The sequence below is a fragment of the Narcine bancroftii genome, chromosome 2 (genome assembly GCF_036971445.1).
Source record: "Narcine bancroftii isolate sNarBan1 chromosome 2, sNarBan1.hap1, whole genome shotgun sequence".
Taxonomy (NCBI): Eukaryota; Metazoa; Chordata; class Chondrichthyes; order Torpediniformes; family Narcinidae; genus Narcine; species Narcine bancroftii.
In genome coordinates, this window is record NC_091470.1 from 83,257,367 (window position 1) to 83,284,282 (window position 26,916).

Sequence of the window (26,916 nt, forward strand, 5' to 3'; positions counted from 1 at the left end):
CCAATGTGTAAAAGTAAATGACACATTTTTCTTGTTTAATTTTTAATTGGGTGATGACATTGTTTAATGGTTTTATTGTATCATATATGTTGAATATTTATTGGTTTTGGAGTGGGGTGGGAAGGGGGGAGGGAGGGTAGGGGGGAAAAAAGGGAGAAAATGCCACTGTGTATATTTCATGAGAAACATTTGTATATATTTTGGTTGATATGGTGCGCAGTGTGAAAAATAAAAAAATATTTTAAAAAAGGTGATCTCATCAAATGATTTCAGAGAGGAAATGGCAGAGCGGACGTCAACATGTGGGTGAGTTCCTCTTTTGTTATTAATGCACTCAGATGTGCGACAAAGTCGCCTTTTATTTGAAGCAATGACATACCACAAAAGACTACTTCTTACTGATTGCTTTCCTTGGTGCTTTTGAACAAGCTCAGAATTTTCTGGAAAGTGTGAGTCAAAAAACTGACCATAGGAAGGGGACAGGGGGCTCACAAATTTACTGGAGAAACTCAGCAGGTCACGTCGCATCCATAGAATGCAATGTGCAGTCCACATTTTGGTCTGAATCCTTTTGCCAGACCCGAAACATCGACTTCCCTTTGCTTCCTGTGGATCCTGGCCTGCTGAGTTTCTCCAGCACACAGATCTCGTTTCTGTTTCCCCTGGATGCAGGCATTTTGGAAACGGGATTGGTGACCTTGAACTGACCTCGTTCTGGAGCAGTATCAGGATTCGGGGATTATTGATCTAGGATTGAGCTTGTTCCAGAGATCTGGACCAGGGTCTAAATAGACTTAACCGACAAGGAGGTTCTTTCCCAATGGGAGTGTGAGTCAAGAGAATCACATAGCACTGAATCGACCACACCCATGCTGATGAGAGGGTACCGTGTTTATCCCATCTCCCAGTGCCCTTTGATGTCCGCATTAGTCAGCTGCTCATTTGCAATCTCCGGAATTCCTGACGGTGACTCGGTTCCAACAATGCTCTCAGGCAGTGTGTTCCACAGACTCACCTCTCCCTGGATCATGGAGTCACACAGAGCGGAAACAAGCCCTTCATCCCAACCTGCCCATTCCAGCGAAAATGTCCCACTCACACAATTCCCACATTGCTAAACATTGTCCAGCTCTCTCCGAACCCATCATATCCATGTATCTGTCCAAATGTTTCTTCAACATTGTCATAGTACCTCGATCACCTCCTCCACCAACATTCCATACACCCACCAGCCTCTGGGTAAAAACCTTACCCCAGTGGTTCTCAACCTTTTTCTTTCCACTTTAAGTAATCCCTATGCCATTGGTGCTCTGTGATTAGTAAGGGATTGCTTAAAGTAGTCTGTGGATGAGAAGGGAAGGTTGAGAATCACTGCTCTAGACCCAATTGTTACTGAAATATTTGGCTTGAGAAAATTGTCACTGGCCCATTTCCTTTAGAGTTCTGAAACTGTGCACATAACAAGTCAATAAGGCACGATTAAAACAGTGGTTTTCAAATTTTTTCTTTCCTCCCACTTACCATCTTACGCAATCCCTTAATAATCACAGAGCACCAATGGCATAGGGAATACTTAAAGTGGGATGTGAGTGGAAAGAAAATGGTTGAGAACCACTGCCCAAAATTCCTGTTCAATCTCTCCCTTCACCTCAAATCTGTGACTCATTACCAATTCCCCAACAGTGGGCAAATGATCCATGTGTTCACCTGATCTATTCCTCTCATTAATTTGTACACCTCTAAGAGATCACCCCTGGATCCAAGGAATAAATTAAGTCCTGTTCAAACCCTTCTGAAATTCTCGTGTTTCACCCTGAAACGATGTCGTTTTAACTACCTCTGAAACGAGGATTTTCCATGCATTCTATAGCCCCAGAATTTATATACCTCAATTATGTCCCCTCTGAACATTCCCAGTTTAAAACTTTTTGCCTCAGGCAGCTGGGGATCTGTAATAGGAAGACCAGAGGTGGCAGGTGAGATACTCTCCCCTTAAAGGATCCCAAGCTCAAATTCCGGCTTGGTGCCTGGCCCTGCGGCAGGTTCCACCTTAAATTTATTTATTTTTTAAAAATGTAGACATATAGCATGGTAACAGATCATTTTGGCCCACGAGTCTGTGCCGCCCAATTTACATGCAATGAATCCCCCCCCCACCCCCAGTAAGTTTTGAACGGTGGGAGGAAACCAGACCCCCCCAGGGAGAAGGTACAAACAGATGGCGCAAGATTTGAACCCCGATCCTGATCGCTGGCGCTGTAAAGGCTAACCTCTATGCCACACATGTCAAACTCTGGCCCACGGGCTATAATTATATTTGGCCCGCAAGATCATTTCAAAAATGTATTAGAGGTGGCCCGCCCTGCAGCGAGAGCCGATGCTGTTTTTTGGTAACGTCACCCCCACCATCCTCCCCCTTCATTGCACATCCTTCCCCATTGTAACACGAGAAATTGTAACACGAGAAGTCTGTCGATGTCATCAGCCGGCAAGCCAGTTGGAAGGCTCCCCGTACAACCAGTCACTTCTCCCACCTGTCGAGCGGTGCGTCGGATGGGCGAGCGCCTGTGATTTCCTGTCGGCGCGACGGACATGGCAGGCTGCGCACGGCCCCCGGGCAGCGCGAGCCCCACGCGACTGGCACCGGACGGCCCTTCCACAGCACGAGCGCACTTCTCCCGGTCGCCACGGCCTTCAGCGCTTGCACCCGCGCGGACCCCAGGGACGGCTGGTTCGGCCCTGCACATGAAGAGAGAGATGGTGGCTGTCCGCAAAGGCTGATCGGCAGCGCGCTGGGCCTGAGTGGGTGGGTAAGCAGGGGTGGGCAAGCAGGGGTGGGCAGAGGGTGTAGGTGAGGAGTAATGGGCAGGGGAAGTTATGGTGGTGCGAGGGGCAGTTAGAGGGAGGGATGAGTAGAAGGAGGGGTGGATAGGGAAGAGGTAAAAAGGGAAGGGCAGGGTGAGTAGGGGAGGGCTGATTTGAGGGTGAGAGATGGGTAGAGGGAGGAACAGGTTGAGGGGAGAGGCAGTAGAGGGGCGTGTATAGGATGGGGTGGGTAGAGGCAGAGCGAGTGGAGTGAGGGGTGAGTAGAGGTTGGGTAAAGGACTGGTCAGGTAGAGAGATGGTGGGTCGAGGGTGAATAGAGGCCTAGAGCCTGAGGAGTGAGCAGGAAATGCTGAGTCCTGATGCAGGCCAAAATGGACACAGCCTGTGAATGCTGACTACATCTCCACAGGGACCAAATATGTTTCCCTCAGGTCAAGCAAAGGGTGAACTTGAGCTACCTACTCCTGACCCGTAACATTATCCTCCTAAAGTTATATCCTAAAGTTTAACATTACATATGTTGAAAGAAGAGAAAACATGCAGATGTTGTTGAAAATTTTCAATAAATATTTACTTCGGCCCTCGACTTAGTCCAAGTTTTTAATTTTGGCCCTCCGTGAATTTGAGTTTCACACCCCTGCTCTATGCCATTTGTGCCGCCCACCTGAGTTGGGAGTTTGAGTCCCACAGTGTCAGTAGTGGAATTTAAATTCATGGGGCACTCCTAGGAAAGAAAACATCTTAGCCATTATGAAATTCTTTCCTGGCACTCAAAACTCCTCAGCAGGGTTAAGACTTTGGGTTATTTATGGCCACGGACCTCAGTAGCCTGCTCTCCCAATGTTCCCACGCAAAGCAACTTGTTTATGTCTTTCTTGGTTACAATAGCAACAAAACATTAGATATCGTGATAAAAATATGTGGGAAGTTCAAAGAGCCTGGAAGAGCCAGCTCATAGATTTAAGGAGCGGTAGTTTCGGTGCATCTAATTGGAGACAGACGCCTGGTGAGTGCACTGACTGCAGAACTCTGTCTCCTGCGCTTGACCTTTGTGACTGCAGGAAGTGCTGCACTTGCACCCACACCTCCTCCCTCACCACTCCTCAGGGACATAAACAGTCTTTCCAGGTTAACCAGCACTTCACTCGTGAATCTGCAGGGGCCATCTACTGCATCCTGTTGTGGCATCCTCTGCATTTGAGAGACTGGATGCAGACTGGGAGATGGTTTTGTTGAGCAGCAAGAGATCAACCCCCTTCCCCAAGACTCTCTCCTTCCCTCTCCCTCTGTCTCCTTCCCTCTCCATTTAGGGAGCTACCCCCTCCGCCTATCACTTCTCAGTTAGTAGAAAAGCTGGTCCAGAGGAAGGGGCCATAGTGGGAGAATACCCCGGTGCAATTCGGTAAGATTTGGCACAGATTCAAGGAAAGAAGGAGATAAAATAAGAAGAACGGTTCTGAATTAGGAGAAGGAGACTTCACCAGACTGACAAGATTTAGAAAAAGAGGCCAGGGATCAGAGACCAGAGGAAAATCAAAGCTTTGGGAAGTATTTAGGTAAATGTGTTAGAACAAAGAACAGTATACATTTTAAACTTTAGATATACAGCAGGGTAACAAGCCATTTTGGCGCACGAGTCCATGCTGTCCAACTTACACCCAATTTCCCCGGTACCTTTTGTAATGGAAGATTCTAACCTGTTTTTTTAAACTTGCAGCTCTGGGTTCTGCAAGGCTGAGAACCTGCTTGTGTTTTAGAATCAGCAGACATAAGCTAAATTCCACCAAGGGGCCAGAGATGCTGTTATCTGATGAAAGGATATCTGTGTACCAAGAACATTTAATCTTCCTGCTTGTTTTGGTCACAGACTGTCAGAGGCCTAGCCTTGATGCAAAATAAACTATTGCCTCTACTTCCTCAGGAGTTTGCGGAGGAGCTAGTGGAGTTGTTCAAGTGAACCGGTACGGACTTGAAGGGTCAACATGGCCTGTTTCCGTGCCGTAAACGGTTATATGGTTATGGTTATATGGTATTCAAAGTGATAAGCTGAAAATTATGTTATTCGTTAGAAGCCTAGCATGCTAGCTTGCTTGCTTATCTTTCTTGCTGCGCTGGGAATAGGTGCTTGGGTAAGCAGTTTTTGGGTAATATAAGCCATGGTCCCGCTGCTGAAGTTTGAGACTCTCCGAGAGGTGGCAACATCTCTCAGCCCTGACAACCTACTACAAGTGTGCAGTCGTTGCCTCGCTTCGGCAGTTGGGACCACTCCAAGCGTTGATAAGTATAGTTGGGAAGGGCTTGCATATTGTAGTGTGAAATCAGCTTTTGAATTTGTAATAAACATTTGTATAAACTGAACTGCTCTCGGTGTGTGTGTCTATTTTCTTTCGGTAGCTCAAACACTGTGACCAATCTAAAACGAACAAAATGAGAGGTATAAGTTTACCCAAGACAATTGGCACAGCGATCAGGGTTGGTCTCAAGATGTTTCGCCGAAAGAAAGAGGTGAGCCCTGAGCAGTTCTTGATTCCTGGATGGACTTCCAAAGACGATGGGTTTGGCATGTTGGCCAATACCTTGTCTTTGTTGGGACCACCCATTAGTTGGGATGAGAAGTTAGATTCATCAAGTGCACCTCTGGGAGAGCGGGTTTGCCACTCTCCTTCGAGAAAGTAAATTTCCTGATAAAAAGGGGACGCTGACGGATGGTTTTTGGTTGCTGGCCACAGCCTTACGCCACTCCGTTCAGCGTGAAGCAGAATCAGTACAAAGAGAAGTAGAATCTCAGCACAAAAGAAAGCAATTAGAGGAGGAGCAAGAAGCCATGCGATAATGCTGTTCCATGATGAGTGAGATTGTTCGCACCAGTCAGGACAGAGACAAAGAATTGGGAGATAAGCATGTCCAAACAATCTGCCGTAATATTAAACTCCGGCAGTAGCTCTGTGCAGATAAGGAAAGGCATGGAGTAGAACCCGATCCATATCGTATTCGTGTCATGATAAGGAATGGTGACGATCCTGATGTAATTGAGGATTGGGATGGGAATATCTGGAATGACAATGGTAATAATGCAGATACTCCCCAGCATCTGTCTAACATACTACCCTCTCCACCACCTGCTGTTCACGCCCACCCCAGAAGGCAGCAGACTTCCCAAACAGACAGAAGAGGGGATGATGTAAGGGTAGAGATTGAAGGGATAGATATCCCGGTCTCCCACGTGGATCCAGGGGAAAATACCCAAACCCCTGCTTATGCTCTATGGCCTACTCCCTCTATGGGATGGCCTCGACCTCCTCCCTTAGACTGGGTGGAGGGCCCTGCGGGCCAAAGTGGGAACAGGGGTCGGAAGCCGTCAATGATACGTGACTTCTCTGTAAAGGAGCTGGCTGCCATTGGAGATCGATTTAGGCAAAAGGCAGGAGAAACTCTGGCAGCCTGGCTCCTGCGTGTCTGGGAACAAGGAGGGGGTAATGTATTTTTAACCCCTGAGGAATTGTTGGGATTAGGAACATTGTCTACTGATATCAGGGTCACTGCTGAGCTGCGGGGTAGAGGGAGAGAGGTGGATTACTTACTTACTACTCTAGGGGATGCCCTGCTATGAGTATACCCATCACCAGTAGATTGGGATTTACATTTGCAGAACAATTGGAGAACCCCAGAGGAGGGTATAGCAGTAATTCGTCAACAGGCCCTGGCCTCTGCCTTGTATGCAGGGCGTTTGAGGCTGTGGGTACACGGTGGGGGTGGGGGGGGGGGGAGCCCTGATGAAGAGATATTCACGGCCAGAATGCATACCAGATTGGTTCGTTCCGCCCAGCCCACTACACGGGGGCTGGTTCTGTCCGTAACTAGTCCACTAATTGGGCACCCTGTGTCTGAGGCGGTGCACGCCTTATCTGGGCTTCGAGAATTAGAACTGGGAGGTAAAATCCACTCATGTACAGCCCAGGTTAAATCAGACAAACAGGATGAAAAGAGAGGGGCTGCTGTTAATAACGGACCGACATGAAAGGACCTTTTTCTAACCTTGTTAAAGTTAGGCGTACCTAAAAGTGATATTGATGGGAAACCTACTGCAGTCCTTTATGCCCTTTATAAGAGAAAAGCAGGGGAACATCATCCCCAGCTGCTGAGTCCTCCTGGCCCAGTTGTGCCCTCTGCTCCCCCTGCTGCTTCTATCGAGCAGGCTTCTCCTGCTCCAGTTACCGTGATGAGGTACAACAAATGGTTAACAAGGCTCTAATGGATAATAGTGGCATGTGGGCCTGGAAGCCCCCGAACCCTACTAAAGCATGAAGGTGTGGGCAGGGCTCCTGTGTCTACTCCATTGAGATACGGGGCGGATACACGGGGACCCACGGCCCTACATACTGTTAACAATCCATTGGGGTGGGGGTAATGACCACCAATATTTGGCCTTGGTCGATACGGGTGTGGAGCACTCGGTGATTCCGGGTAACCCCGACCTCTGTACTGGACCGACCTTTCGAATAGAGGGGTTGGGAGGAGCGGTCACCCTGACAAAGGAAATAAAAGTCTGTGCCACGGTGGCTTATAGCCCTTCCCCTATCTGGTTACATGCCCTGGTGGCTGCTACTGACGAGTGTATCCTGGGTATTAATATGTTGGCCGGTACGGCCCTTAATACTAGCCAAGGGGGATTTGCATTTGGAATTCGGACTATTACAAAAAAACTAGTAGTGGGTCAGGCTAAGTGGGATCCTGTGATGGTGCCACCCCCCATGAAACCAGTGTGCAATCCACAATATCGTCTCCCTGGAGGGCAAGAAGAGATTAGTGGCACCATCGATGCTTTGCAAGAAGAAGGGGTAGTGAGGCCCGCAACGTCGCCCTTTAATAGCCCTGTTTGGCCGGTCCAGAAGCCAGATGGCTCCTGGAGAATGACAGTTGATTATCGCTTTTTGAACAAACATGCCCCACCACTTGCTTCAGCAGTTCCAGACATAGTTACCCTTATTGAAAACATTGCTACTGGGAACTCAGGAACATGGTGTGCTGTCATTGATCTTGCTAACGCCTTCTTCAGTATTCTTAAGGCTGAGGACTCACAAGATCAGTTGGCCTTTACCTGGAAGGGGCGCCAGTATACCTTCACTCGCCTCCCTCAGGGTTATGTACACTCTCCCATCATTTATCACAGCCTAATTGCCCGTGACCTGGAGACGGTGCCAGTATTGCCTTCCCTCTCAATTCACCATTATATTGATGATGTGATGATCCAAGGGGCCACAGAAGAGATGGTACAGGAAGGTTTGGAGAGTGTCCAAGATACCCTGATGCAAAGAGGGTGGGCCATTAATCCCGCCAAGGTACAGGGCCTGTCCCAGACAGTTAATTTCCTTGGAATTCAGTGGCATGCTGGAGAACAAGTGGTTGCCGATAAAGTTCGCAATAAAATCGCAGACTTGGCCACTCCTACTAACAAAAAAGAGACCCAGCGTTTTCTGGGGTTATTGGGATATTGGCGACGCCATATTCCACACTTGGCATTGCTTTTATGTCCTCTGTATAAGGTTACCCGAAAGAAAACAGACTTTGTATGGGGTGACGATCAGGAAAGGGCGTTCCAGTCCGCCAAGCAGGCTATTCTTCAGGCCCTGCCCATTGCTCCCCACATCCCAGATACCCCCTACGAACTACAGGTCTCCGTTACTGATGATGTGGCCTGCTGGAGCCTCTGGCAGAAACAAGAGGGCCGCCGAGTCCTGCTGGGATTCTGGTCACGTACCATGCCTGAGGCTGCCACTCGTTACTCTGCTTTTGAACAACAGTTGCTAGCCTGTTACTGGGCCCTGCTGGAGACTGAAAGAATGACAGGTGATGCAGATGTTCAATTGAGACCTGCACTTCCAATAATGAATTGGGTTCTGGCTAATGATGCTAATCTAAAGATCGGGCGGGAGCAGCAGTCTTCTATTGTTAAATGGAAGTGGTACATTCAGAGTCGTGCAACCAGAGGGCTGAAGGGGTGGGCCGCATACACGAACAGGTGGCTGATCTTCCGTCTCATCATGAGGACGTTGAACCTGCCTTGCCCCCTCCTTTACCCCCTTCACCAGTTCAGTGGGGTAAACCATATGATTTGCTCACTCCAGCAGAACAAGAGGATGCCTGGTTTACTGATGGTAGCAGCCGGTGGGTGCAAGGAAAGCAAAAGTGGAAGGCAGTGGCTTACCATCCCAAGTCAGGAACTCACGTATCAGAGGAGGGGGATGGTGGCTCCAGTCAGTATGCTGAGTTGAAGGCAGTCACTTTACCACTAGATCCCCATGATCACCCTCTTCGCCTGTTTACTGATTCCTGGGCTGTGGCTAATGGACTTGTGGTATGGATGCCTGATTGACAAAGGAATGACTGGATGATACATGACCACTCAGTGTGGGGCAAAGAGCTGTGGCAGCTGTTGTGGGATGCTTCCCACCACCGTGAGATAACTATGTATCACGTTGATGCCCATACTAATATGGCGACTAACATGGCACAACATAATGCAGTTGCAGATCAGCTTGCCACTATCAGCCGTGCTGATACCATCCCCCTGGCTCGATGGGCACATGAACAGAGTGGTCATTTGGGGGAGAAGAGATCAGCTATGTGGGTCCGTACACATGCTTTACCTGTCCATCAGGATGATGTCCACGTGGTCATGCATATATGCCCAGAATGTCAACTTGTGAAGTCCCGTGTCGTTCCTCCTGGTCCTCATGGCCAAATAAAATGGGGTGCTCACCCAGCTGCGGTTTGGCAAATTGATTACATAGGCCCTATGCCAGACTGTATGGGTAAACGTTACGTCCTAGTAATGGTTGACACCTTTTCGGGCCTGATTTTTGCTTTTCCCACCAAGACGGCTGACCAAGCTAGCACTACCCAAGGACTAAATCATTTAATTTCTCATTATGATGTACCAGAGGAGATTCAGACTGATAATGGCTCGCACTTCTCCGGGAAGGCAATCTGTGTTTGGGCAAATGACAATGGTATCTTATGGGTTCACCATATTCCTTATTACCCGCAGGATGCTGGGTTAGTTGAACGAATGAATGGCTTACTGAAGGAACAAATTTGTTTGTTAACACCACTGGGAACCCTGAAGGGTTCCTGCTGCCTGCAGCAGGCAGTCGACAATTTCAATCATCGCCCTTTAAAAAGAGGTACACCTTTCCACCGACTTCTTCATGCTTCTGAACCACAGCCTATTCCAGAGGAAAAACGATCATTGCCCCCCACTCCTGAACTAGAGAATGCCGGACAAAAGGTATGGGTGGCACCACCAGGTAGTGGCCCTCCTGTGAAAGGAGAAATAGTGACACCTGCCCAGGGTAACACTCGGTGGGTAGCTATTAAGGGACAGGATGATTTAGTCTGTTTAAACACTGAACGTTTGCGGTATCGTGAGTGATATGTGTCAGGCTTCTTTGTTCCAGGTTCTCCGTTTTACGCTCCTGGTGATCTGGCTTAACAACTGCTTTGGTGCCAACGATTGGATTTGTAATGACGAGGACGTTCCGAGTGAGTTGCCCGTTGGAGACACGGTCCGATGCATTACATCAAGGAAGTCCTCGGTCTCCCGCCTCAAGTGCAGCTTATATAAATTTGTTATTGTTCAGCATGTTTCAAAATCTGTTCGTGAGCTCCAGTGTCTGGGTATTGTGGCCAACAAGGATAATGTGAGCCTTGGTTGGAATCCTTTTTCATGGTTAGCTGGTACATTTGGGGGGTTGGGCCACACTATTCTCTGTGGTTGCTCGCATTATTGCTTGTTTTTGTGATTATTGTAGTTTTAATTTCTCTTTTACTCTCTTTTTGTACTCTTATGCTTGTCAAGCCTCGTGTCTGACAGCCTGTGACCAAGGGGTGGAATGTAATGGAAGATTCTAACCTGTTTTTTTAAACTTGCAGCTCTGGGTTCTGCAAGGCTGAGAACCTGCTTGTGTTTTAGAATCAGCAGACATAAGCTAAATTCCACCAAGGGGTCAGAGATGCTGTTATCTGATGAAAGGACATGTGTGTACCAAGAACATTTAATCTTCCTGCTTGTTTTGGTCACAGACTGTCAGAGGCCTAGCCTTGATGCAAAATAAACCAATGTATTCAAAGTGATAAGCTGAAAATTATGTTATTCGTTAGAAGCCTAGCATGCTAGCTTGCTTGCTTATCTTTCTTGCTGTGCTGGGAATAGGTGCTTGGGTAAGCAGTTTTTGGGTAATATAAGCCATGGTCCCGCTGCTGAAGTTTGAGACTCTCCGAGAGGTGGCAACATCTCTCAGCAAGAAGAACTTCTGGAGTCCCCGGTCAGGGGAGGTGGAGAAGTTGCTACCGGCACCCTGACAACCTACTACAAGTGTGCAGTCGTTGCCTCGCTTCGGCAGTTGGGACCAGTCCAAGCGTTGATAAGTATAGTTGGGAATGGCTTGCATATTGTAGTGTGAAATCAGCTTTTGAATTTGTAATAAACATTTGTATAAACTGAACTGCTCTCGGTGTGTGTGTGTCTATTTTCTTTCGGTAGCTCAAACACTGTGACCAATCTAAAACGAACAAAATGAGAGGTATAAGTTTACCCAAGACACCTTTCGAACAGTGGGAGGAAATTGGAGCCCCCACACAGATATGTGGAGAAGGTACAAAATCCTTACAGACAGCGTAGGATTCAAACCCCAGTCGCGGTTGCTGGCATTGTAAAGGCGTTGTGCTAACCACTGCACCAACCGTGCCATCCTTTGATCCATGTGTCCATGTGCTGAACATGATGTCCAAGTCGGACTAAATCCCTTCTGCTTGTGCCTGACAGATATCCCTCCTCCCCCTTCATATCCATGTGTCAATCTAGAAACAACAGTATTTGCTTCCACGACTACTCTGGGCAGCCCGTTCCAGGCACCGAACCCTCCGTGTAAAATGTTGGCCCCACACCTTTCCCTTTAACCTCCTCCTGCTTTCCCACAAGCTAAAAGGGCAGGACTGCTACATCTGGAACCCATGGACCACAAGATGCACAGAAGGTAGAATAAAGCAGGAAGAGTGAAGGTCACATCAGATACTCAGAGCTTCATACTGCAAAAATCATGGGAGAAATTAAAGGAGCAGAAGAGGAACTAGAAGCAAAATTCAGAGAGCAAAGGAAAGCTGTAGAAAATTCTAGCTGATACAATCCAAGGTGTTTTCTAAATCTATTAAAAAACAATCAAGAGAATGATTTAGGAATAAAGAGGACCCGTTTGGGGCTAGAATAAACCTGTGTAAAAATGTTCTTAGTGAGAAATGTCGTGATGTCTTGAAAGGGACCATGTGGCTATGTTGTAGAGAAGGTGAATTAAAGTGAACCAGTGAATGGGGTAAAGTGTGAAAGGGGAAGTGTTGGTGGAGTCGGAAATGATCTCACCAAAACTTACAAACCCTGTCTTATCGGATCAGCAGGATGTGATTCATGGTGGGTGTTTCCCCCCTCCCCCACCCCCACCTCCTCCGTGGAGTGTCCAAGTTCAGGATAAGGGAACAAACCGCAATCTGGTAATGAAATCAGCAGAATGAGCAGTATCACATTGAAATTTGCTGATGACATTGAATTAGTTGGAAAAGAAAATGGTGCAGAGAGTCTGCAGAGACTCTCTGCAGATGGGTTAGGTGAGTGGACAAAGGTCTGGCAGATGGAGTACAATGTGGGTAAATGTGAGGTTATCCACTTTGGAAGGAAAAATAGTAGATCAGGTTATTATTTAGAACCATAGAACATTACAGCATAGAAATATAATGCCCCTTCGGCCCTTCTAGTCTGTACCAAACAATTTCCTTTGCCTAGTCCCACTGAACTGCACCCAGACCATAGCCCTCCATACCTCTCCCATCCATGTACCTGTCCAAATTCTTCTCAAAGGTTAAAATTGAACCTGCATTCACCACTTCAGCTGGCAGCTCGTTCCACACTCCCACCACTCTCTGTGTGAAGAAGTTCCCCCTCACATTCCCCCTAAACTTTCCCCTTTTAAAGAATGATAGATTGCAAGTAAACTCGGGGGTGCCTGTTGCAGGTGCAACAGGTTATCAAGAGGCAAATGGAATGTTGGGCTTCATTGTTGGAGGGATTGAATTTAAGAGCAGGGAGGCTCTGCTGCTACTGTACAGAGTACTGGCAAGGCTGCAAGATGCAAACCACTAGTTTAATCAAGAACATCTAAGCCGCAGTGGTTCTCAACATTTTTATTTCCACTCACACACTACTTTAAGTAATCCCAAGGCCATCGATGCTCTGTGATTAGAAATGGATTGCTTAAGGTGGGTTGTGAGTGGGAAGGGAAGGATGAGAATCACTGCTCTAGACCCAATCGTTATGGAAATATTTTGCTTGAAAAAAATGGTAATTGGCCCATTTCCTTTGGAGTTATGAAACCCTGTATATAATGAGTCAATTAGAGATGATTAAAACAGTGGTTTACAAACTTTTTCTTTTCACCCACATCCCCCTTAAACAATCCCTTACTAATCACAGAGCAGCAATGGCATAGGGAATACTTAAAATGGTTTGTGAGTGGAAAGAAAAAGGTTGAGAACCACTGATTTATGGAAAATGCTGCCGTCGGAGAGCAGTAGCAATCATCAAGGATCCACACCACCCAGCACACACTCTGTTCTTACTGCTGCCATCAGGAAAGAGGTGTAAGTGCCACAAAACGCGCACCAACAGGTTCAGGAACAGCTGCTCCCCCTCCACCATCAGACTCCTCAATGACAAACTCAATTTAAGGACTTTTTCTTGTGCACTTTATTGATTTTTTAAATTCTCTCTATTACTCAAGTTGATTCCAGAGATGAAAGGGTTAGCTTATGTGGAGAAATTGAGTTGCCTGGGACTATAATCACAGGAATTCAGAAGAATGACAGGGTATTGTACAAATATGTAAAATGATGAAAGAGATTGGTAAGATCGAGGCAGGGAAGTTGGTCATTGAGACTAGAACCAGAACTGGAAAAATGGCAGATGGACTTTAATGTGGACACGTGTGAGGTGTTTAATTTGGAAGGATGAACCAGGGTAGGGCATAAACGGTGATCAGTAGGGAACTGTGGAGTGCTGAAGAACAGAGGGATCTAGGAATACAGATACATAATTACTTGAGATTGGCATCACAGGTACATAAAGGGCATCTTGGCCTTCATAAATTAAAGAGTACAGGAGTTCGAATGCTATGTTGAAGTTGTCGAAGGCATTGGTGAGGCCAAATTTGGAGTATTGAGGTCACTTCACTTTCAGGAAAGATATCAATAAGATTGAAAACAAATCACAAAGATATTGTTGTCTTGAGGAGCTGAGATATAGGGAAAGGGTGAATATTCTCCTGCAGCCTTGGAGAATAAGGGTGTTTTGATAGATCTATACAAAACTGAGGAGTAAAGTTAGGGTAAATGCACGCAGCCTTTTCCCACTGAGATTAGGTGAGACAAGAACTAGAGGACACAGGTTAAGGTGAACGGTTAAGAGGAATATGAGGCAGGACCTTTTAATGCAGAGTGTGGAACGAGCAGCTAGCAGAAGTGGTGCATGCGGGTTTGGACAGGTGCATGGGTGGGAGGGGCATGGAGGGCTATGGCCTGGGTGCAGGCCAATGGAATTAGACAGTGTCTGTGTGTGAGTGTATGTGGGGGAATGGATGGACTAAAAGGGCGGAAGGACCTGTTTCTGAACTGTAGTGTGTTCTATGGCTCTATTCAGAGCAGAGATGAAAACGTCTGAATATGAAGGGAGCCAAGGGATTGCGGGGGGGAGGGGGGGGGGTTAGTGCAGGGAAATGACCCTCAGGTGAAAAATCTCACGATTTGGTGGAATGGGCCTGAAGGTTGGACTCCTGCTTCTCATTCTCACATTCATTATTAAGAGCTTCAGCATCTTTAGAAGCTGATCAATCGTCTGACCGCAGGACAGGTGTTTAAAGGGGGCTGGGGGAGGGAGAGGGGAGCAAATGTGCCCCAGGACTTCATTCTCAGGAGTAGTATCTTCAGTGAGCCAGGATCCGGTGAACGAGAGCATCGATGCCTGTCCCCTGCATGGGGGTAGCGATCTGGGGCAATACTGATAACATCGGCACCCCTGCATGGATTGCAATGAGCCCACGTCAAGGACAGCTCGTCCAGCAAGTGACGGTAACTGCGAGACCAAGTCCATGGGGAACCGACACTCAGTGGCAGCCCCTCTCGGAACAGGAGCGGAAGTGGGACGTGATCTTGTGACCAGTGTGAAACCTGGTTTCCCATCGCTCATGTTGGGGCCATCAAACGGTGAGATCAGCCAGTCCCTGCCTCACACGGTCGGGAGGCCGATCTCATTGAAATCAGATGGAAAGAGGACACGTGTGAACAGCAGCCTCTGCCCAGTGGAGCCTCGAGCCACCAAGTAACTGAGCCCACCCTCCTCAGTGATCCCACCCAGGGCGAGGACGCAGTCCGAGCTCAACCTCTCCTGGAGTGTGCGTGTGCCCGCGTGTGTGGGTTCGTGCCCGTGCAAGGGTGCATGTGCGAGGGTGCGTGTGCGTGTTTGGACGTGCGAGTTTCTGTGTTCTTGCTTCTCCAAAAATAAAAATGACTTCATGTCGTTTGGGGAATAACAGACCCGCCTAGCAACAAACTGAGCAACATAGTGATGAGGCCAGAGATCCGAGGGGAAGGGAGGAAGAGCAGGGCAACCTCACATACAAAACCATGGACACGACACCCCCCTCGCAGGGGCAGGGACTCAACCACCCCCCTCGCAGGGGCAGGGACTCAACCACCCCCCTCGCAGGGGCAGGGACTCAACCACCCCCCTCGCAGGGGCAGGGACTCAACCACCCCTCCCCCCCCCGACACATTAACCCCAACCCTGCGAAACACACACACTCAAGTTTACACCTGAACACCTCCACATGGACGCATTCTCCCACAAGGACACGCCCACACAGACACACCAACACAGACCCACCCCCGGACCACACTCCCCCACAGACACTCAGATAGACACATACGCTACCACACAGACACTGTCAGACACACTCATACACTACCACACAGTCACGACACACTCATCCACAGACACTACCACACAGTCACGACACACTCATCCACAGACACTACCACACACTGTCACAGACATACTCCTCCACAGACACTACCACACACTGTCACAGACAGAATCCTCCACAGACATGTCACAGACAGAATCTTCCAGACATGTCACAGACACACTCCCCCACAGAAACTGTCAGACACACACACACACACACACACTCCCCTTCACTGTCACAGACACACATACACTCCCATAGACACTGCTATGGACACACACACACACACACACTCCCCTTCACTGTCACAGACACACATACACTCCCATAGACACTGCTATGGACACACACACACACACACACACTGTCACAGACAATCCTACACAGACATTGTCACAGACACACACACTCCCACATACAGTGTGAGGGACACAGACACACTCCCCCACAGACACCGTCATAGACACATTCCCCCACATACACTCACACACACACATTGTAACAGAGACTATCACAGACATGCACACACGATTGAAAGTGTGGGGACGTCTTGTAGACGTTATGCACGATGTTGGTGAGGCCACACTTGGAATAATGCGAGCAGTTTTGGTCACTGCGCTATAGAAAGTTTGAAAGGGTGCAAAGTTGGTTAATGAAGTTGTGGTCAGCATTAGGGAAGTTATGAAACACTGGATAAACTAGGCTTTTCCTTAGCGTGCAGGAGATGGAGAGGTGATCTTATTGAGGAAATCATGAGGCTTCAGGTGGATGGTGGCAGGCTGTTTCCCGGAGTGGGAGAAACCAAGACAAGAGGACATGATTTATAAAATGAGGGACAGTTTTCCACTCAGAGGGCAGTGGGCAGTGGGCAGATGGAATGAGCTGGCCGAGTAGTAGAGGCAGGGACATTAGCTTCCTATAATAATCACGTGGATGGGAAGGGATTGGAGAGGAAAGGGGCTAATGCGGGTAGGTGAGACTGACGCCGGAGGGTCTGTTGTTCAGCCAGACATCCTCAGCTTCATCAAGAACCCTCCTTTCACCATTAAGTCAGAAGTGGGGATGTCCACTGGTGATGGCAGGAGGATTCTGTGCATAGCTTCTAGACACCTGTAGCAGCCCACGCCTGCAGGGGGCAGGACTTGGGACGTTTCCCCAAGGCCTGATGGGTGGGAGGGTTTGAATGTCAGATAAGAGTCCCAGCGCATACCCTCACCATTGTGACCATCCCACCAACAACCTCCTGGGACAGGATCCACCATTCACCAGAGAGCCACTTGGCACAGTCCCAGAAACTGGGCCAGGCCAGAGACGAGTGTCTGGTGACACGCAACTCACCTCCTGACCTCCCAGCTGCAGGACACGTCAGGAGGGTGAGGGAGCTTTGGTCACTGGCCTGGGAAACCATAGTTCCATTGATACCCAAGGTCAAGGGTATGCGAGTAGACTCCCTCCTTGTAGCTGGCGTTTCCACATCTGACACAATCCAGAACAGAGCACCCCCCCCCAAACACATGAGCCTCTGCATGAGCACCCTCAACCCCCCCCCCCCCCCACCTCTACCACTGAGAGGGCCAGTACCATCCCCAGGTGCTCCCTCCCCACTGGCAATGTGGGAGCACCTTCACTAGGGCTGCAGTAGATGAAGGAGGCAGCTCAGCTCCACCTACTTAGGGGCAATCAATGGGGTGGGACAAGAAAAGCCAGGCTTGCTGGTGACACCAAGATCCCGAGAAACGAACCCACAAAGGAGTCTACAGAGGTTCGACACTGCCTCTCTGCCCCTCCACCAGGATACCAGGGGAGTGGACACTGGTACTAGAAGGCTGCTGAACTCCACCCTTCATCCATCAGTTCTCCCAATATGGGTGAAAGAAACAGGAGTTGGATCTGTCCAGAATACCATTCACCATCAGGTGTCTGAAGCCCCTTTCACACTTGCACCCCACTAAATTGGCCATTCAATGTCCCATGATAGGAATGGGGGTTTGGCTTGACCACTCCTAACTGGGACACCGAACACTCTCACACTTGTGTCCCCAGGGTTAGGACTGTTCTACCTTCTACCGGAGATGTCATGACGCATCGAGTGATGGTGGACCTGCCCTAAATCCTGATCAATGAATTATGATTTTATATTTGAGCAAAATGAATCATGCCTAATTATAACATAATTAGCACAGTATAAACCCTACATCTCCTGTTGTTGATGTGCTGACCTATATAAACCTTTATAAGGGACCCTGGGAGTGGTAGCAATAAATAGCAATAGTGGTCAATTTTTAAATGGAAGGGGGAGTTGGTAGTCCTCTAACACACAATTTATGTAGCATGGGAAAGTTTGTAACACTATCGCGTACAATTTATAAAGACCATGGGAAAAAGTGATGGCGGACCTGCCCTCCCAGAATGCTGTGCAGCACAGAAAGGGCTGCATGTCCGGCTGCCTGCATGGAGCACTCACGGAGGGGTTTCTCTGCCACATGGCATTCTGGGAAGTCAGGTCCGCCATGCTTCCCCCCCCCAACCCCCCAGTCTTTATAAATTGTACACTATAGCGCTACCAATTTTCCCACAATGTTTAAAAATGTCCACTATTGGTATTTATTGCCTCTCTCCCCCACTGCAGTTTTTACCTTCATTTTAATCTTCCCTCCCTTCACATCCCTGAACTCATAGAAAAACTTGTGTAATTTCAATCCCACAATGCAATTACCCGTTTCACACTTACGTGATCGCAATGCCGGCGACTTCAGACACCGGGGATTGTACCAGGGGTCGAGGCCGTCAACCCCCAGCGTGAGATGAGATCATCTGAGGCCGGCGTTTGTGCTGATTTTGCTTTCACATTAGACACTTTAAAGGCCGATTGGCGGTTAATTCCTGGGATCTCTTCCAAGTGTGAAAGGGCCTTGAAGTAACCCAGGTAGAGGGAGCACAACTGCATTCATCGGTGGCCTTAGCTCAACACTGCCCTCTGGAGGGTCGGGAGATAAAACCAGCAACAGGGGGAATGGAAATGAATGCTTCAGACATCTCCAGAAAGGTTTGGCATTGTTTATTAACAGTAAATGATATCTCCGATAGCTTTCATTAAAAAGATTCTGTTTGTTGGTACATTTTTAAAAAATGCATTCTTTAAGCTGTACTTTGCTGAATATAATACTGTAAGAGGCCCGGAGGGACAGTGAGGGAGTATGATGAGGGCGTGATGAGTCTTCACCAGAAGGGGTGGGAGCCCCATTTAGATGAATGGGAGAGCTCAGGCTTACCAGCAACCTCTGCTCAGTACATCTCCGCCCATTATGGGAGGCTGTGAAACTGTGCAGGCCAGCGGTAGGGAGCTGCGCCCTCACCACACAAATTCAATACTAGTCGGTCAACAGCACGTTACAGTTCAAACTACAGTTAGTATCTGTGATAGGCCTAGTTCTAAGCGTGTGTGTGTGTCTGTGTGCGTGTGTCTGCCTGTGTGAGCGCGCCTGTCTGTGTGTGTGCGTGTCTGCCTGTGAGCCTTGCACCAGCAATGACAGATCAGAAATCTTCGACGCCTTCACCCGTCACTGGTGTTCGGGGCCATCCACCTTATCATAGATGTAGCTCCCAACAACTCCAGTGTTGACTCCTGCAAAGAGAGGTTAACATGAGAAACAGGAGGAGGACCCAGCCATAAAGCCCACTGAACCAGCTCCACCATTCATCATCATAGCTGTTTGGGCCATGGACTGGGTTCCACCTACCCTTCACTGCCCTATTATTCAAAAATCTAGCCATGTCTTAAATACATTTAATGAATCTTCCTCCACTGCTCCCTTGGTCAGAGTACTCCAGATTCACCACTCTCTGGGAGAACCAATTCCTCCTCATCTCCATTCTAAATAGACTCCCCTGGATCTCCAGGTATTCTCCCCTAGTTCTAGTCTCACCTACATTGAAAACATCCTCCCAAACCCCACTGGGATCTCCGCGGCACGCAACCCGGCAGGGCACTGGATCTCCGCGGCACGCAACCCGGCAGGGCACTGGATCCCCGCGGCACGCAACCCGGCAGGGCACTGGGTCCCCGCGGCACGCAACCCGGCAGGGCACTGGATCCCCGCGGCACGCAACCCGGCAGGGCACTGGATCCCCGCGGCACGCAACCCGGCAGGGCACTGGATCCCCGCGGCACGCAACCCGGCAGGGCACTGGATCCCCGCGGCACGCAACCCGGCAGGGCACTGGATCCCCGCGGCACGCAACCCGGCAGGGCACTGGATCCCCGCGGCACGCAACCCGGCAGGGCACTGGATCCCCGCGGCACGCAACCCGGCAGGGCACTGGATCCCCGCGGCACGCAACCCGGCAGGGCACTGGATCCCCGCGGCACGCAACCCGGCAGGGCACTGGATCCCCGCGGCACGCAACCCGGCAGGGCACTGGATCCCCAACACCTTCAAAAACACAGACATCCAGATCCACTGAGGACAGGAGTCTGAACCCAGAGCCGTAATGGGGGGGGGGGGGGGGGGGGGGGGATCAGTTTTGGATAAGCGGAAATGTGCTCCTACCCACACACTGCTCGAGAGTGTGCATCATTTCTCAATGCTGTCTGCGTGGCGTCTGCACATTCTGTGTTCATGGGGGTTTCCTCCCACGTCAGTAGGTTTACTGACCACTGTAAACTGTCCCCATGTGTAGGTGAGTAGCAGAATCTGGGGGGAGCTGATGGGAATGGCTGGAGAATAAACTGGGATTAAATGTCGGGTTAGCAGAGACCGATTCCTGGCACAGACTTCATGGATTTAGGGCCTGTTTCGGCATCATATAAGCGATGGGAGGGGAGTGAATAAATGAGTGATTTTGTAGGATGGGCGGATTTAAGGAACCTGGATATACTGCAGCACATTCACCAGAGGGGGCAGCTCTGAAAAGCAGCTATACACACAGGCAGCGGGTGCACAAGGATCAAGGCGAGGTGGTGTCCTCAGACCATAGTCGAGAAGTGCTCTCACCATGCTTCAGAGTGGGCAGGAAGGCACTGCGGAATGATGCAGGGGTGTGGACAGAACAGGAGAATCTGGGGGTGGGAAAGAGGCTACATCCGGGTTCAAAACCTCCGTGACCCAGGATAAACAGCCCCACCTGATGAACCAGAAACATCAGGTGTAGATTTAGTTGGGTGACTGGAAGCTGTCAGCAGTCATGGCCTTTTGAGGTAGAAGTTCAAGGCAGCACTGGATGGCCCTTGAGACACACGAGTTGTCGGGCCTGGGGACGAGACTGTTCTTGCAGATGGGCCAAATGGCTGCCTTCTAGGCTGTAGCGATTCTTTCACCTTTAATAAAGAATAGGAGGCATGTGAAGCAGTCAGCCTGCTCCCTCAAGCTCCAGGAGAAATGCGGCCCCAGGTGCCTGCCCGAAATGGATTCTGTTTACCTTTTGGTCCGAACAGGATCCCGTAGCAGGGTTTGTGGCAGTAGGGGTGTCCGTCGTGCTGAATGAAGACAAAGGGAAAACAATTCAAATAGGTACCAAACCTCTGCAGGCAGTTCAATTACATTCACTATGTCTGGAGTAGAGCTGCACACACACAGCTCCAGGAACCCTGGTTCAATCCCCACCTCCAATACCAATTTGTGTGGAGTTTGCACGTTCTCCCTGTGTCTGCGTGGGCTTCCCCCAGGTGTTCCGGTTTCCTCTCTCATCCCACAGATGTGGGACATTACAGGCTGCTGTAAATTGCCCTCAATTGTGTGGGCAAGGGGAAGAATCAGGTTTGATTGGAATCAAGAGTAAACAGTGAACGATGTTCAGTATGGATTCGGAGGACCGAAAGGCCCGGCACCTCCATGCTGCGCGACTATCACCCAGTCTTTGGGCGATTGTCTCACTCCTGTTGAGGCAGCCATATCATTATCCTGTGGTGTGACCTCTGTACTGATACGTGTCTCGAGTGCGCCACTCCTCACCCACCCCCACCCCGGACTGTGTGTCCGTCTCTCCCTCTGTTCACATCTCCTGGGGAGATGAAGGACAAAGCTGGAGTGCTGAGAGGGCATCTTGGTGGCTCATCGTGGCCAGCCATTCTGATTACACACCCCCTGCTGCACCGACGTGCTTGTGCAAACGGGGCCACTCTTTAAATTGGAGGAACACCTAATATCCTGTCTTGACAGTCTCCACCAGATTTCCAATAACCCCCCTCCCCCAGTCTCCTCTTCCCTATCCCTACCCCCTTCCCTTCCTGCCCCTATCAGAGAGCTACCCTTCTCGGCCCTCTCCCCATCACTTCTCAGCTCCTTCTACCCTCCCACCCATGTTCTTCTCTCATCCCTAGGATGCTGTGTGACCTGCTGAATTCCTACAGCATGTTTGTGTGCTGCACTGAGGTCCAGTCGTCTCACTCACACACACACACACACACACACACACACACACACACACACACACACACACACACACACACACACACACACACACACACACAGAGTGACAGCTCTGCCTGGTGGCACCGTATAATGCAGCAGCTCAAGGCAACACCCCCACCCCTGGGGCTTGCAGTGGGGCCCAGGCAGCAAAGCTTTGTGAAGTCTTCTACTATGAAGGTGGATCAGTGCTGGTGGATGCAGCCTGCAGGAACTGTGTCCCCAGATGAGGCCCTGGGTCAGTGGGCGTTGAAAAGGCCTGTTACCGTGCTGCATGTCTAAATTTAACATTTGAAGATCATCTAGGTCCCTGAGAACTTCACCCAATAGCAGCCTCCTTCCATTGATGTGATAATGTGGTATTTGATTTCCCCACGCCAGGATTTCTCCATGCTGCAGAATCACAAGGACCCGTTGCCCTTCACCTTCTCCTGTTGCTCTCCCAGGGCCCATGGGATTGATCCCCTCCTCCTCTCAAGTGAGGAATCAGACCGCACAAAATCAATCACACCCAGCCTCGGGCCCATTCCCCACACTCCAAGCACCCCTGGCACCATTTCCCACACTCCAAGCACCCCCAGCACCATTCCCCACACTCCAAGCACCCCCGGCACCATTCCCCACATTCCCACCACCCCCGGCCCCATTCCCCACATTCCCACCACCCCCGGCCCCATTCCCCACACTCCCAGCAGAGACTCACCACCCCCAGCCCCATTCCCCACACTCCCAACAGAAACTCACCACTCCCAGGCCCATTCCTCACACTCCCACCACCCCAACCCCATTCTCCACACTCCCAACAGAGACCCATCACACCCAATCACATTCCCCATACTCCAACCACACAGCCCCATTCTCCATACTCCCAGCAGAGAACCACCACTCCCGGCCCCATTCCCCATACTCCCAGCTGAGACCCACAGCCCCCAGACCCATTCCCCACACTCCCACCATGTCCAGCCCTGGCCCCATTCCCCCACACTCCCAGCAGTCTCACACCCCCAGCCCCACTCACACCAAACCCAGGCCCATACACCACACTCCCACCACACACAGCCTTGGGTCCATTCCCCATACTCCCAGGAGTCCCACTACCCTCAGCCCCATTCCCCACAGTTCCTAGCAGTCTCACCACACCCTGCATCAGGCACATTCCCCCACACTCCCAGCAGCCCCACCACCCCATTCCCCACACTCCCAGCAGAATCACCAACAGGATGTTCTGATGTGAAATGCATGTCTCTACCTCAGAATTCTGAGAGACAGATTGATCTGAAATGGAGGACTTGAATTGCAGTGCGTAGCAAATTTTATGACTCCAGCCAGCAGTGAGCTGCAGTGCCAGGACAGAAGTCACGTTTAATGAGATTTATTTTGTGCCTCCAGAGCTTTGTGGGCCTATGCTGGAACATAGGTAGGCCCGCTGACTCCTGACTGCACTGAGAGGCAGGCCCTGGCCTCTGGTACATCTCTTACTGGAGCTCCCACTGCACCTGTTTCCCAGTGCGGCTCTCCACTCACCTCTGCATGGCTGCCTGGACTCAGAGTCTTGTTGCATCGCTCACATCGCAGGCAGGGGCGGTGCCAGTCCTTCCCCAGGGACGTCACTTTCTCGGCTGTGAAGGATCAACAAAAGTAGGGAGCGTGCGCAGCCAATCGCTTTGACATTCAGCCCTCTTCCCAAAGCAAGGTCCAAGAGGGACCACAAAATTGCTTGAGGGATTCAACAGGTCAGTTGGCATCCAGCTGGCCTGTCAGCATTTTGTTTTGGGACCCTTTATAGAGGCAGATAAAAGGACAGAAAGCCAAACATTGACCTCCCATGGAAGGTGGTACAGGAGCATCAAAATCAGGCTGGGGAACAGCTTCTTCCCACAGGCTGTGAGACTGATGAACAGTTCCTGTAACCACAAAGCCACCTCAAATATTTACATATATTTATCTTGTTTGTTCAAGATTCAATATTCCCTTATTGTTATAAAATAGTACAGAACATGTAATATTACACAAAATTGCCTTCTGCCTGCCATAAGTCACCATCAGTGTTTCCCGGCGGCGCCCCTTTCAGTACGAGAGAAAGAAGCAAAAGAGTTCCATCAGAGTCACTGAGTGTCTGTGGATTAGCCTCCTGCCCTTCTCCAGCCTCACAAACTCCTATTCAATTCGCCAGCAACCCAATGCAACCCTCCCAGCAGCCCCCCTACAGTACCCGAGGCCCTTCCTGCCCTCCGCACTCTCTCAACTCCCAGTCTCCAGCAGCCCGCACCCCACGCGGGTCTCCCCATCGCAAGTTGACAACGGCCTGCATCGAATCCCTCAGCCGCTGAGCCTCTCACTGGTCCGCTGCCGTGGTCACCGCCTTGCAGGCTGGACTCCTCTGCTTCTCCTTCTCAACACGGGATGCCTACCCATTTCTGGGGTCCGCTGCTACCCCTTGTGGCCATTCCTGAGCACAGGCGCTACCGTCTTGTGCACAGACCTCCATGGTTGCCGTTTAACTTGTGTACAGAGCTGCCGGCATTAGGACCCAGGCTGTTGAACTATGCAGAGCAGTGCTGTCTCCTCAACTCTCCCAGGTCCACTCTAGCAGCTGCATGGCCGTTACACCAGTATGCGAATTTATGCACCGTGCATTGGACGTTTTTGTGCTTGCAATGTGGTCTGGAAAGGCATTACTTTATCGGGTTGTTCATGTACAATCAGATAACAAACTTAACCTTAGATGCTGCCTGTTCCTCTGGGACCCTCTAGCTATTCTGTCTGCTCAGGATTCCAGCCTTTGTGCTTCTCTCGAGAAACAACCGATCCTATTCCTCACGGACAGCCTTAAACCCAACGATGAATTTTTTTTTTAAACATCGGGTGACCCCCACATCTGTTCAACTCCACTTACTGCCATTCCCATGGATGTCCCCCTTCCCCTCCAGCGGTCTCCGTCTCTCCCAACTTCTTCTCGTCTGCACCCAACCATCTCACGGCCCCTCCCTTGCATCCCCCTCCTTTTATTCTTGGTAAATCCCCTTCCTATTTCAGTCTCGATAAAAGGTCCCTATCCAAATTGTTGACTGACCGTTTCTCACGGACGCTGCCTGACATGCCCAGTCCCTCCAGTTTCTCTCCTGCCTGATTGAAGGGGGCAAGATCGTGAACTTGTCAGGCGTAACATATTCTCTGACTCAGCTGTTTTCTCCCCCCACCCCCCACCGGGGGCAGAGCCCTCCACTGTCTAGCTAACGTCATAGCCTGACAGCGAGGGAGATCACCCTTGCAGCCGAGGGATTCCCCTCACCCACGCAACAAACTCACCAAAGTAGACCTTCTTCTCACACCTTGGGCACACATTGGGCTCCCCGGCAAACGTGGTCGTACTTGAGGCTGGGGGAGGTGAGAGGAGGCTGGTTAGTCTCATCATCGCTGAATAAGCCACCTGGTACCCCAGTAACACGCAGACCTCTCACCCCTGAAGAAGAAAGTGTTAGGGTCCAGGATGTGACTATGTACGTTCAGAACATCCTAAAAGGGGAGGGTAAAGAGCCTGAGGTTGTGGTACATATTGGTACCAATGATGTTGGAAAGAAGGAGGAAGTAGTCCTGCAGAATGAGGGCAGAAATAGAATCAGGTGGAGGTTAAACACTGGCTAAAGGGGTGGAGTAAGAGACAGGGTTTCAAGTTTTTGGGCCACTGGATCTTTTTTGGGGGAGATGGGACCTATACTGTAATGATGGGTTACATCTAAATCCCAGAGGGACCAGTATCCTGGTGGGGACATTTGCTAGGGCTGTCTGGGTGGGGGGCAGGGGGAAAGAGTGGTTTAAACTAGTATGTTTGGGGACAGGGTTTCAAGTTAGGCAGGACAGCAGAGAGGGTTTGTAGTCTAAGGAAAGAGGCAAGTTTAAATAATTTGAGGGTGGAACAGCAGGAAGTAATAAAAAGATGTTGTAGTGATAATTGTGAGAATGGTAGAGAGGAGGATAGGCAGAAGGTAGGATGTAGGAGATCCCTGAGATGTATTTATTTTAATGCGAGGAGCGTAGTAAGGAAGTTGGATGAGCTAAAGGTGTGGATTGGCACGTGGCATTATGATGTTGTGGCCATTAGCGAGACGTTGGTTGGGGATTTCAATTTCCCAAACATAGATTGGGAAACGCAGTCAGTAAGAGGGCAGGATGGCTTCGTATTTATGCAATGTGCTCAGGATTGCTTTTTGCAGCAATATGTTGAGACGCCCACTAGAGGGGGAGCAGTGTTAGATCTGTTTGGGAATGAAATGGGGCAGGTGACGGAGGTGAGCGTTGGAGAGAACTTCGGATCCAGTGATCATGGGTCCATTAGCTTTAGCTTAATGATGGAAAGGGATAGGTCGGGTTTGAGGTTGAAGGTCTTCGAGTGGGGGAAGGCCAGATTTGGAGAAATGAGAAGGGTTTTGCAGAGAGTTGTGTGGGGTGATCTTTTTGCCAGAAAGGATGCAGAAGAAATTTGGAGGGCATTTAGGGGTGAGATTTTGAGAGTTCAGGATCTTTAAATTCCACTCAGGCTGAAAGGGAAGACCAAAGGTTCGAGGGAGCATGGTTTTCTGGAAAAATTAAGAAGTTGGTTCGGGACAAGAGGGAGGCCT

The 26,916-nt window shown here is 49.8% G+C and overlaps 1 protein-coding gene and 1 long non-coding RNA gene across 2 annotated transcripts in view; one reads left to right on the top strand and one right to left on the bottom strand.

Moving 5' to 3' along the window:
- Positions 1-269: 269 nt before the first annotated feature.
- LOC138752395 (uncharacterized) lies at positions 270-11,330 on the top strand. Its single transcript, XR_011350594.1, has 2 exons — positions 270-306; positions 10,284-11,330. It is a non-coding gene; the product is annotated as an uncharacterized lncRNA (long non-coding RNA).
- A 7,602-nt stretch (positions 11,331-18,932) lies between these two features.
- crip2 (cysteine-rich protein 2) overlaps positions 18,933-26,916 on the bottom strand; it is a 33,184-nt gene continuing 25,200 nt past the window's right edge. The window contains exons 5-8 of the mRNA XM_069917294.1: positions 25,607-25,675; positions 23,822-23,916; positions 21,309-21,366; positions 18,933-19,515 (exon numbers count right to left, since the gene is read on the bottom strand). Of these exons, the coding sequence (XP_069773395.1) occupies positions 19,451-19,515; positions 21,309-21,366; positions 23,822-23,916; positions 25,607-25,675 (287 nt within the window). The 3' untranslated portion in view covers positions 18,933-19,450. The remainder of the gene's footprint in view (positions 19,516-21,308; positions 21,367-23,821; positions 23,917-25,606; positions 25,676-26,916) is intronic.